The sequence below is a fragment of the Colletotrichum paranaense genome (assembly GCF_030867605.1).
Source record: "Colletotrichum paranaense strain IMI 384185 chromosome Unknown Scaffold_28.1, whole genome shotgun sequence".
In the NCBI taxonomy this organism is placed as follows: Eukaryota; Fungi; Ascomycota; class Sordariomycetes; order Glomerellales; family Glomerellaceae; genus Colletotrichum; species Colletotrichum paranaense.
In genome coordinates, this window is record NW_026848986.1 from 79,362 (window position 1) to 92,228 (window position 12,867).

At 53.0% G+C, this 12,867-nt stretch overlaps 3 protein-coding genes across 3 annotated transcripts; 1 reads left to right on the forward strand and 2 right to left on the reverse strand.

The window, feature by feature from the left end:
• Positions 1 to 453: 453 nt before the first annotated feature.
• Positions 454 to 2,784, reverse strand: CPAR01_16702 (uncharacterized protein; the record flags this gene model as incomplete). The annotated part of the gene is made up of 2 exons (XM_060500947.1): positions 454 to 1,320; positions 1,372 to 2,784. The coding sequence occupies 2 exons, from the start codon at positions 2,782 to 2,784 to the stop codon at positions 454 to 456; spliced, it is 2,280 nt and encodes a 759-aa protein (XP_060340324.1).
• Positions 2,785 to 6,692: 3,908 nt separating this feature from the next.
• On the reverse strand, positions 6,693 to 8,969 carry CPAR01_16703 (uncharacterized protein; the record flags this gene model as incomplete). The annotated part of the gene is made up of 1 exon (XM_060500948.1): positions 6,693 to 8,969. The coding sequence occupies one exon, from the start codon at positions 8,967 to 8,969 to the stop codon at positions 6,693 to 6,695; it is 2,277 nt and encodes a 758-aa protein (XP_060340325.1).
• Positions 8,970 to 11,116: 2,147 nt separating this feature from the next.
• Positions 11,117 to 12,674, forward strand: CPAR01_16704 (SH3 domain-containing protein; the record flags this gene model as incomplete). Its single annotated transcript, XM_060500949.1, has 3 exons — positions 11,117 to 11,230; positions 11,317 to 11,748; positions 11,805 to 12,674. The coding sequence occupies 3 exons, from the start codon at positions 11,117 to 11,119 to the stop codon at positions 12,672 to 12,674; spliced, it is 1,416 nt and encodes a 471-aa protein (XP_060340326.1).
• Positions 12,675 to 12,867: the final 193 nt, after the last annotated feature.

The following is a 12,867-nucleotide window of genomic DNA, read 5'->3' on the forward strand; positions in this document are numbered from 1 at the left end:
ACGTATCCTTCTCAGGGTACTCAAGTTCGTGTTGAGATGAAGGACGAATCTGAAGTCCGAGGTCCTTGGCAAGCCCTTCTACAGCTTTGGAATGGTCGTGTCCGTATACACTGAGTGCACGTCGGGCGAAAGTCAACATGAAGAGGTGTGAGCAAGGCAGTTATATTATATCGTACGACGCTACCACCAAATTTAACTAGACTATACAGCAGTTTATACGCAACTGCTCCGTGTCCAGCATACTGGTCCCAACCTGTACAACAGAACACAACCTTGCCCGATGATATAGCTGACGTGCATGCCATTCGTGAAGAATGCACGTCTCATCAAAAAACAGAGGGGTATCTCAGAAACCAACGCTCCCAATAGACAGCAACAAAAACACTACGACAACTATCATATCCATACAAGCCAGGGCCATTAGCCCAAGCCGCAGATGGTCGACACAAGATCTCATGAGAGACCTTGCGCGAGGCCCAGAACCTTTATCCGCGCCCCGTTGACCGGGGTTTGTGCGGATTGGTTCTGTCGACAGGTACGTCGTAGTCTCGTGCTGACACAGGAGAGAAGCCTCGCGCCGTCGCTCAAGCCCTGCGGCTTTGACGTGGCGGTCCCAAGATGGCTCTGTTCCGGTCTCGAGTCATAGAGACTTGAGTAAAAGTGGTAGACCTTGTATATCGCTAGGCCAATAGCGAGTTGAATGAATCGGCCGGCGAACGCCTGTACCATGAGGACTTGCGCACCCAACCCGAGTACAGTCGCAAAGAGTGCCACGTATACCAGGCACTGCGACTTGGACAGCCAGTCGACGAGAGAGCGGCGCTTGCATGTCAAACTACCACCCGCAACCGCCTCCGTCAGAATGCGTACCCCGCCTAGTACAAAGGCGCCAGCAGAGGAACGGGTGACGCTATGTGTGGTGTTGTGACGACTTTCTGACGACTCTGGCGTGGCAAGCTGGAGCTGAGCATCCGGAGAGACGCTGCTGGACATTCCGCTAATAATTGCTCCACGGCCATTGGCGCCATTGATTGTCCTCGTGATATGCGCGTAATAAGACGCCTCCTCGACGGCGGTCGAGGAGCGTGAGGGCGCAATGACTGAGGACGTTGGTAAACGGCCAACTACTCCTGGCAGTACGCCGCCAAGTGCGGTGACATGTACTCCTGAAGAATTGACAGCAGCGTGGGACGTGGCATGTGGCAGTGGTAGTGATTGTGGCGAGCTTGGTTGCAGGACTGGATCCGCAAGTCGTTGTGAGCGTACACTGCGGGATGTTGCATTGACGTCGGATAGGCTCAATTGAGACTCAGACACGGTCTGTTCAAATGTCAGAATAAGTTCAGGCTGTATCGTGTGAGGAATGCTTACCATCGAAGCGCCCGGAACTCCAGCATGTACTGCTACAGACGATGGACGGTGACGGTGACGACAGACCGCGACGCTGGCTCCTCCCAGTGCAGTTCCGCTTACTGGTACTCCGATATCGTCTGCCAAGTAATCATCTGGTGCCGTTGGAGAGCGACCGAGGTGCACTTGTTGCTGAACTGACGACTCGCCGCTTTGAGGTGAGCTGCGGCGCTGAGACACCGTGCTCTGGGCCTTGGTGGTAGTAGTAGTAGTACCAATGTCACTGAGCAGTGCAACGTCGTCGTCCAAGAAGCTTGGCTCGGGTGAGTAGAGGTTGAAGTCGACATAGTTGCTGATGCGTGGGGAAGAGTCCAGGTAAGGAAGCGCCGGCGGCCGGACATCGAGCTCGTCGGTGAATGGCTTGCTGACAACCACGTCTTGTAGGCCATCGGAGCCGTTCCGAGACTGGCTGAATACCATCGAGGGAGTAATGGGAGACTGGCTTGACTCGGGAGTGAGGTGTCCCGCAGGGTCGAAGAAGAAGTCGTACTCGAAAGGCGCGACGTTGGCGGGCTCGTCATCGAACTGGACGAAGGACTCCCAAGAATCTGCCATATCGAGCATGTCGAGGTCCGCGAGTGAGGGCTCTGTGAACAATGCTGGTGTTGAAAATGATGTGCTTGGTTGTGGTGACCTTTCGGCTGCTACTGGCGAGTCCCTCTTCGACGTCTTGGCCTTCTTCGCCGACCGCGCTGGAGCCGCGGCCGCACCCTGTGCTTGTGTGGTGGTGCGCTTCTTGTGGCTAGGGTCACACCTGACCTTCTTCTTCTTGCAGGCGTCGCATGCCTTAATGATGCGCATCAGATGCGCATGATCACGCTGCTCCTTGGTTTTGCAACCGCGAGAAGCAGAGTTTGTGACATCACGACCATCCTTTGTCATGATCTTCATCCCAGGGAGGTGGGAGAAGTCGTTAGCCTGGGGCTTTGTCGCAGAAGATGCGGCCCTCTTGGACGACTTGGAGTACACGGATTCCTGGCTGAGGGACGCGGGAGTAGACGCAGAGGCTGAGCCGGGCGTAGACTGAGACCAAGACCAGTCAGAAATGACAGGGGAGACGAAGTTGGAGCTGCTGCTGGAGTTCTGCATGGGGCTAGATCCGGCAGAGGAGATGGCGGAGCTGCTGGAATCGCTGGCAACGGGATAGTACTTGAAGGTCTCTCCAGTGAGCTGAGAGAATGCAAAGAAGTCCATGGAGACGGTGGCTCGTTTCTCCTGGATGGAGGCAGAGCCGGGGAGGTAGGCGTTGACAAGGTCGTCGAGTTCCTGGGTGCCCATCTCAGGGTAGAACTGCAGAGACGCGCCAAGGAAGGGCTGAGAGATGGAGAAGCCTTGGAAGGCAGCGGTAGACTGGTTTCGTATCACGCCGGACATTGCGTTGATAGTGTTGGCTACGGAAGGTATGCGGCGGAATGTAGAAGATATGGTGACGGGGAATCGGATCCCTTTAGTAACTAAGACCGGATTGTTTCCCAAGTCTGCTGAAAGCTTGCTAATGAGAGTGGGTAAGTAACTGTTTGGCCGGTCTCATATCCTACATCAAGCTGCCCGGAGTTCTGTATATGTCGAGTTGAGGTAGGACGATGTTGGGGGGGGGGGGGGTTGTCTGCTTTTACGCGAAAGTGATACAAGATACATCGTGATGGCGAAGTGTCTAAATCCCCAGATCTTCCCACTGAGGAACTACATGCTGCCTTGGGAATCGCTTTGATACACCAAGTCGTATGGAGATTAAAGCTCACCTTGATAGAAAGCTCTCGTTCGAGGCGATTTCCAATATGAATTTGGTGTAAACCGGATGATGAGACTAGATGGGAGGTTGTCTCTGGAGACGAAACTTGCAAGGGGCAGGCAGTTTGTCAGCAACTTGGATTCCTCCTAAGTTGGCTGATGGGGTGTTGTTGAAGGGAAAAGTTGCGGGACAAGAGACGGATCAAGGGAAGTTCTCCAGCTTTGGAGTAGCTTCACTCGGGTCTGCTAATCGACGTATTCGGCTTTTCAGTATTGAAGATTGGAAAGAGAAGTTCGAGAGGGAAGCGGGTGAGCCAGGCCGGAGTCATGGATGGTATTTCACTGCTGAGGCCGCAACTGGCTGTCCATCGGTACCCCAGCAAGGCGCAGCCGGTGGTTTTGATTGAGCTCGTCGGCGAGATGAAAGCGGTTTAGCGTAATGCGGACGGTGTCTGGGGACGAGGCCAATGAGAGATGCATATACGGCTTAAGAGGCCCACTTAAAGGAATCTGATTGGCTTGTACGCCCCACAACTCGTGAGCCGGGCGCTGGGTTTTCGGCGAGAATAATCGTCTCTTATTGGTCAATGACGTCCAATCTCAGGTCACGTGGTCCTGGTGACTCAACCCATAGCCAATGGCGGCCGCCTGAGGCTTCAGATAATCAGTCATAATCCGTCTGATGCTCTCACAAGCTCCTGCCACAAGCAACGACGTACCTGAAGGTATCCCATACACATCCTGTCCCTGTATTATGCACGATGACCCCGGGAGGAAGACGTACGGGTACAGATGATGCCAAAAGTTCCCCGGACGCAGCACAACATACTCTGTTCACTTGAGGAGGCTGACAGGATATCAATGGATCCTGTCGTGATCTTGTAAGCGGGGTGGTGCGCGGTAAACCCCACATACCACGAATCCCTTAGCTGGAAAGAGACAACCTAAGACTCCAGAATGCCAAGTCATGCCGGGTACATGAGGCTTAGAACCTCCAGACGAGGGAAATCAAGGTATCCGTACAGAGTACAGAGTACACAAGCTTTATTTTACCTTCCGTTCCGTACCGCAACCTCTCGGGGTTAAGCTTCCAAGGCACCTTTCGAGGCTTTCCACCTCTGGTTTGCCAATGCCACCACACATAGAGCGGAATCTGCCCGGTTGCTGACAAGTGTGTGGCTGGCTTCGCCCAATTGGTTCAAGGCAGCCGGGGTGTGTTACCAGCTAGCACAACACGAATACAGAATGGCTGTCTTCTGCAAATGGGCCAAGCACGGTACTTTTGCTGTGTTATGGGCGTGCCGTTGTAACGCTAGTCTGGTCCTTCGGATTCGAGGGAATCCTTTCGCTCCATTCGGCTCTATTCCGCAGTCTGTAATGTTCACTACCCAGCCGTGCCAGCTTCGTGCCAGCCGAACCAATTTACCCATATCGTGAAGTCGGGACGATCGATACCGGAAGTAAGAGGGAAACTATTTCATATAAGTTCCTTCACTCACCTAGATCTGCTTTCTGTATTTACCGTCGCTGAAGAGAACTCGAATGAGTGGACAATATGATGAGACTCAGTTACCACGGAATGGGAGCGATTGCGTGGAACTTTGGTCCCGTATGAATTATCCTACTAATGTCGTAAAGCCGCCCTTACATACCTTACCGAAGGCATTGGTTGAGGACCTGTTGAACCGGAATCACAGCAAACCCCGGTGGCTGAATCTCTATACTTATCGCAGAAGTGATCCATCTGGCACTCACAAAGGTTTCAATCTTTTCGATAACAAGGTACTCAGATCCGCCTGGCACCTGATTCTGCGTAGCAGGTCACTATCACTAGTCACACAATAGCAAATAAAGTTCGGTCCAAAACTGGTCAAAGGTGATCGACAACTGGGAGGTGCAACACCTGAACGGCCACGTACAACTTCGCTATATTTTGCGCAGGATTCTTCATATCAAGTTTCAGAACTGAACGGATTTTCCAGTATTGCCATAGCTGGAGGATGGCTGGCTTGGTCGTTGTAATCAGACTAGGAAAAGGGTGGAAACGGGAAGAGTCGGCGGGAGACTGATTGTGTTGCTGACCGTGTCTGTGCCTCGACCTATCTGACATTTGCTTCCTGTCCCGAAGGAGTCACAGTAGTTAAGTGTGTGCTATCTTCTTTACTAAGCTATCCCGGTATATGCGGTTTCGTTCGTTGTGTGCAGAATTGGCGAATCTTCTCGGGAACCTTGATACTTATTGTAACCGTGTACCGGACTTACAAGGCTGGGATGCTTATAATCCTTCGCTCAAATCCCCTAAACACTAACCACTAGATGCCAGCCACGGCTCGACGATGAGGTGGTTGGGAGCTTGCCGGCCAACAGCCCCAGGCATGGAAGTCGACCTTGAAGACACAGCTCCAGACACCTCTGTGATGAACCGTGATGAACAAGAGAACAGTGAATTGTCACCAAGGCCTGTAAAGTAGCGGGGGAAAACGCGAGTGAATTACCCCGCTTGCACAGGTCGCGAGTTTGAGTCTTATGAAAAACCGCTGCATCGCTACACCTGAGGCTGGTAAGAGTCTCCAGGGATTTGCGGAGGTCCCCCGTGAGGGGGCTGAGCTTTTTCATTTTGTTTCTAGTAGGTAAAATATGGCACGGGGCAAGGCAGTTTACGGCAAGGGCTCATAATATCGCATAAAGAGGAGGGATGGACATGTCCTGATAGCATCATCTAGCCAATATCTCACCGCCAACCACGTGGTCTCCAACATCCTCACACCGAGGCATACTCCCCTCCATCGACCGTTATTTGAGGTGAGCTTCACTTCTACAGCTCGTGCGAATGAACAGTCGATCTATGTAGTATACATATATCACTTTCATACGGCCGTAGAGGTGTGTGTGCCTTGCAGCACTTGAGTATATTCAACGAAGGACAACTACGTACAAACGTATCGACCAAGAGTCTCACAGGGTTAATCATTAGTAGAGACGAATACTTTCACCAGGACGATGAGCGGCGTTCGCACCCATTGGGGTATGCCCAATCTACAGGCTACTGGACTGTTTATACTCGCCCCCGTTCATCTCAGCTGCTGGAAGGAACCTTCTACTCAGCTCTGACCCGGCCAGTTCCCGCATCCCAGGAGTCTCTGGTGTAATTCATCACTTCGCTGCCACCTGTGGGGGAGGGGGGAACGACTCAGGACTGATGTTGCGGGCAGCATGTTGAGCTCGATCTCGAGAAATGGAGGCGCATCCAGTCCATTTAATGTAGTGATATATAAATTCATTGGATCAATCCAAATTAGATACTCGCATTTCGCCGTTCTGTACCTGCGTAGCTTCATACTACAGTACAATGCTGACAGTGACGAAGTCCCGAAGATATCCTCACTTTCGCAGGTCAAGCGTAAGGCGCGTGCGAGGTCCTTGAGATCTGTCTCCTAGGAATGCGACATGAAAACCGCGTCTCAAGGGTCGGGATCGAGCGAGTTCCATGATTCCACTTGCCTATCTATATGTTTGTCGAGATTTATCGCCCTGTTCTGTTGCTAGCCTCATCACCCAGGTCTTGTGCATCCTAACAAATCGTGAGCCTCTTTGCTCCAGGGACCTCCGTTTGCCCTTTGAAACCCAGGAAGTTTCTTTTTGGGCTCACCGGCCACCACGCCGACTTCAGCGCTAGTCCTTGCCTCTGATTTATTGCCAACTCTGCCAAGGTTCCTATTGAGAGCTGCGTCGAGGTTGGCCGCCAAGACTGGCTCTGGAACAGCGCCCATAGCATCTGACTTCTGTGCCGCTTTCCGGCCCCTCGTTGCTGGGTTCTCTAACCGAGTCGTTCTGGTAAGCCTTATGGCTTCTGCTTGTCCAACACCATCCGACGTTTTAGAAACCGAGGAATTGGCTTCGGAATGACTATTAGTCGTAGCGGGGGCCTCTCTCTGAGGCGCTGCAGTCGCGGCCGAAGTTTCGAGGTATTTGCAAGGCGGTCTTGTGTTGAACGAGCCAATAATTTCCTTACTCTTTACAGTCCTTCGACCTAGAGATGCTAATCGCGGGCCTGGATTGACGTGAACCTCTTCCACGTCGTCTTGCCGGTCCGGGCTACGCCGAGCTTTCCGCGTCCTTAGCGTCCGCGCTGGCTGCAAGGAGTATCCGGATGATTGACGACCTTCTTCGTCAGAGATTTCAGGCTGAACCAAATCCTCGGCCATCTCGCCGGGTCGTTTGTAGTCTTGCACTCTATCGGCCCTGTCATCAACCTTCGGAGCGGCTTCTGTGTAGCCATCATGCGCCGAATTCCCCGGTGAACTTTCTATGGGCAAAACAGGGATCGTTGTAGGAGTAAGTTCCGAAGGAAGGGCATCCGTTATGACCTGTCCATCTGATGTTGACGGGTTGGACCCATTTGCGTGTGAACTCAGTTGCCGTTTTTTGGTCTTCGTGGTGGCCTTCCTCGCGACCACCATCAGACCGCGTTTTTCTCTTGTCTTGATGCGAAGTTTGGTCTTTGGCTCTTCTGGATCTTCAGCCTCATCACCTGGTACCAAAGTCCTTTCTGGTACCGACGCTGCTGGTATCAATGAGGTGCTTTCATTCTCCGAGAGGTGTTCGTGTATTCCTGGCGCCTTCCTCTTTGCCGTTGCTTGAGCACGAAGTCGCACAGGTTGAGGCATGGCGCCCTTGTCAGGCCGGTCATCTAGTCGGTGTGTAGCAGTTTCTTGTATGCCGTCTTGCGACTTCCTATTGCCTTTTCTTGAGTTTGTTTGCTTCGGGGCTTCGAGGCGACTCTCAGATTGATGACTGGTAGGGCCCAGCACCTCTCCAGGCTTCTCGATGATCTCCACGTCTCTTTCCACGTCTCTTTCCACCGATACATCTCTGCGGACAGGCGTGCTTGGCCTCTTAAAGGGCCTTTGACCTAGCGGGGCTTGTCTTGCTAACGCACTGGTGTTACTTGTAGCCGGAATCTCTGACTCGCATGTTATCGAGGCCGTGACATTTCTCGCTGGCACTGCATCATCGTTGGTCAAATCAACGACTGCAGAAGGCTTTGGCCTGGATGAGTTGACGCCTTTGCTTGGAATAACCGAGCGAGGTGGTGCTTCCACAGAGGGAGCAACGCTTCTCGGTGTCGGTGCGGGCTGACTTCGCACCGGGGCGCTCGCCGACCAAGACGATAGATTGAGAGTTGCGCCAAACAAATTTTGGGCGTAGCCTGACTTGCTGGGCGGCGATATCTCTCTCCTTCTCCGCTTGGTGGGCCTTTGAGTCTCGTCATGGGGACTCGAAGATTGCTGAGCCATCACCCGATCTTCATATGGCGACGTGGTTGGGATCACGGCCCTCCCCTGTGGTCCACGAGGAGTAGTGAAGACGTCAGACAAATGGCGTTGCCGATATTGGGCTTGGGGGTGCTGGACTGATGACCGTGTGGGTGGGTGAGGCTGGTTTCCTGTATTTGCGGCAGAGCGAGCATGTCGCTGTTCAACATCCTTGGCTCTCTTGTCGAGGAGCTCAGTCAGGTCTTGGTCCTTGCTACCGATACACTCGGCGACTTGAACTATGACGGCTCCGCGCTCCAAGTTGAATTCTTCGCCTTCACCAAAGTCGAAGTCTTCCCGCCAGTGCATATCGCCGATGAAATTCCCTCTTTCATCGTAGACCATGATGCGCTTGTTGAACGTATGAAATTTCAGGCGACCGTCCTGCCATCTTTTCTGTTTTCTTTTCAGATCGTGGGTGAAGAGGCATATGTATTCCAACACTGGGGCGGCAATCGGGAGACCAGAGCCCATCTGGCTATTCTGGTTGCTGTTAAGGCTGGCGAGAGGCATGGTGATCAAGACGATAGCCGCGGCCCAAGGCAACGAGCCGCATGCTGCTTGTTGTAAAGATAAGTTTAGATAGCGATATGCATGCCGTGCCTACCCACTGTCGAAGGTAGAGGTGAAGCCTGGTAGACGCGACTAAGTTTGGCGCGCGTAAAGGGCCAGGTGAGACGCCAAGTCACATGATTGGCACTTCCGGTCCAGTTGGTCCGGCCAGCCCCTTCCTTGACTGGAGTTGCCTACTTCCTTCTCAATACCTCCGTTGCTAAAATCAAGTGAAGCAAGCAAGAGGGTGCAGCTAAGAGATAATTTCCTAAACTAGAAGTGTATGATGCACTCACCCCGCTCACATCATAATGAGGGTGTGAAAAAGGCGTCAATCTTCAAATGGATGTTGTCCACCGAGCAGGAAATTGACGTGATGTCGTCTGTCAGGGACCCGGTGGGGGGAGGAGTGCTAGGTTCAGACGGTGCCCGCGGCTTCCCTTTCAGTTTTCAGGGCTTCATGGGATCTTCCTGGTTCAGTATGGGTTTAATGTATGGAATAGGTACCTAGCGACGCGCTCAGCACGCGTAAACATTGAGAAAAGAGCTTAGGCAGTTGGGTTGGCGCGATACGTTTTTCCACGTCGTGGCTAGCTTTCTGAATTCTGGTCTGAGAAATCAGCCTGACAGACTTCCGCAATCCTCCAATATGGGAAAGCCAAGGCACGAACATTCACATGTGTTCATGGGCTGCCGATGTCCCCTCATCTGCAAAGTATTCGTACCTTGCCTGACGGATACCTACCTCCCTTTGCCCCTGGGATTTGCTGAGGTAGCTGACACTTCATGGCGGGGCAGCTTAGGTACCGTCAAGTCCCGTCTGAACGCCAAGCGGGCAGGGTGACTGAGACTGGGCCTTGGCTGTCTCCTTATGATGGAAGCCGGGTGGGCTGAAGCAGTGCCGGCAGCCGGCCATAGCTCTGGTACTTCGCTGTACTTTAGCCACCACAGGGTCACGACAAAGCTACCAACTTCGTAGGACTCAAGTCTCACCGCCTGGGGGGCTTGGTTGCCTGCTGGTTCGCACCATGGATTCATCATGGCCTCCAGGGTTTGTATTGCGCGGGTCAAAGGCCAAGTTGATCAGAAAGACGGGAATCTCCTGGTCTCGTCCAAGGCAATCGCGACACGACTCTCAACCAACTTCCATCGGTTGGCAGCGACTCGATGTTATTCGGCCTGGGGCTGCTCTGCCATGTCTTCGGTCTTGTTCCTTGTTTCAGTCCCCGGACAGTGACACGATACAGGTGGTTGGAAAGATACCTAAATACCTTACCCTGAGCCTAAGGTAGCAGTGGGAGCTGTATTCGTACAGAGCAAATACCCGGCAATGACACATAGCTAAGGTAGAGAATCCATCGACACGAATTAACAGCATGATATCTGTCCACTCCACAATGGCCGAGCTTCGTCTTGCGTATCCTGGGCACTTCCAGAAGCTGACCCGGTTGGTTGGGCTTCCCGTTTGTGCCAAAAAAGATTGGCGTAATTAATCCCGTCCCCCAAATTGCTCGGCTCCCCTCCTTGAAGTGCTAAAAGAACTATTCTTTCCCCGTACTGAGTATTCGTTCGTAACTTTCTCCGCTTCTACGCCCTCTCATCCAGCGTCAGGTCTAGCCAGTCACCAATCCAAAGGTAACCATCCTCCACATCCCGCCTTCACGCAACCGCTACCTCAGCTAACCACACTAGGTAGGGAGCTAAGCACAGCCTTATTCGATGCTCTTCACCCGAGTATCTACCTACCTAGGAGTCCTACCAACCTCACATAGGTAGGCAGGAACATCCCGAGAACACGGCTTGTCGGCAAGCTTGAGCCGTTACTACTCGTCTGCCCACCAACGCTCTCTTGCTTGACCTACTCCTCCCAACAATCCAAACCCCTCCTCCATTTTCCGACCAGCACTGCGACATAACCTCGCCAAACGCTGCCCATAGGTCACGGCCAACCCCTCGTCGCCATACTTCACCACTTGGTCTAAGGTGTTGGAAAAGTGGTAACATTCGCCTGTCCGTCGCTCCACTTGCGCCTCGCCGAGTGTAGCACTGCACTGTTACTCGTCCCCGAAATCGGAATAGTTGCTGCCTGCGAGCTACTCAGTCTCAAGATGCAGTCGATGCAGAGACAATTCGGCAAGCTCATGAACAAGGGCCCTGGGGACAATGCCAAAATTGCTGCCGTCTTACACGACTACGAAGATGCAGACAAACTGCTAGTCAAGGTACCCTCCTCTCACAATCATCTCAACCCGATGAGGTTCTCACATGTGTGTGATATAATCTTAACTCATGGGTCTCGTGTTGCTAGATTATCGAGAATACCAAGACTCTCCGTGAAGCATGGGTCACCATGGCCACTAGCCAGTGGGCTATGGTAAAGGAGTACGAGGGCTTGTACGACCCAATTGTGGGAGCCTCGGAGGGACATAGCCGCCCCAGTGTCCAAACTCCTCAGCTGCAGCTCGATCGCACTTTCAGGCTTAGCGGCGCCTACTCTGACCTCAAGGACGAACTGACCGAAGAAGTGACGGCCATCGATAAGCAGGTCATTGGCCCTGCTACCGAGGCCCATGAGTACATTCAGCCCCTTCGCAAGACTATCAAGCAGCGGGAGAACAAGAGGCTGGACTATGAGAAGGCCCAGGAAAAGGTCAAGAAGCTCCAGAAGAAGCCCGGCAAGACGCCGAAGGAAGATGCTGCTTTGTCAAAGGCCGAGTTCGAGATGACTTGCGCGTCCGAGGTAAGTACTTCATCACGCGGATCTGGGTTTCTGAAATTGACGAACCATGGTCGCAGGAGTTCCAAGTTGCCGACGGTCACATCAGGGAAGCTCTGCCTCCGATCATTGAGGCCGTCTTCACTTTGATTCCTCATATTCTGGCCTCTCATGTTACGATCCAAAACAGGCTTCTCGGGCTGTATTACACTGTACTTCACAACTACTGCGAAGATCACGACTTTCCTTCTCCCCCACCCCCAATGGAGAGCGTGATATCAACCTGGGCAGCGTCTTTTGTACCAATTCAGAAGGAGGTGGAGGCTATCAGTTGCATAGCACATGGCAAGAACTGGAGGCAACCAGTAAGGGTAGGGGACGACGGCCAGGCCCGAAAGACATCAACATCGTCACGGAACGGCTTGGGTCGGACGCCTTCTGGCATGAACGAGGGTGCAACACCGATCCCTCGGACCATGCGAATCCCCTCAAACAACGGAGGGAGCCGTCCATCTATGGCGAGGGAGCCGTCACCTCAACCTAGCCCGCAGTCGAGTAGCACGAATGTCTCGCGGTCTCAGCTCGGATTGCCAACCGACTTCACTACCGCCACGTCTCTTGGGCAGACCCAGGGTTCCCCCAACGTGTCGCCATCATACTCACGTACCCAGTCCGAATATTTTGGTCACCAGTCTGGGCTCGTCCCCGGTCAGGGGAGTCTGGCAGGGAAGAAGAAACCACCACCGCCGCCCCCAGCCAAGCGCTTCAAAGCGCCGGAAGAATTTGTCGTCGCCCAATATGACTTCGCAGGGAGCAACGGAGATCTGAGTTTCAACGAGGGAGATATGATCAAAATCATCAAAAAGACAGACACAGATCAGGATTGGTGGGTAGGCGAGATAGGTGGCGTACGGGGCAGTTTCCCTGCCAACTACTGTAAAGCTGCTTGATGCCCGATGATGAGTTCGAAATCTTCACATATCCGGGAGAACGATATCATTCAAACATATCGGCAAGGACCATTCATGAAGTGATAAACAAATGTGAAGGTGGAAGTAGTGTCTTGTTCATTTTGCCCTTCCTCCCCATTTAGTCTGTCCGCCGCCCTCTCTATCTCATCTTGAGCGAGGGCGAAAGGTGCGG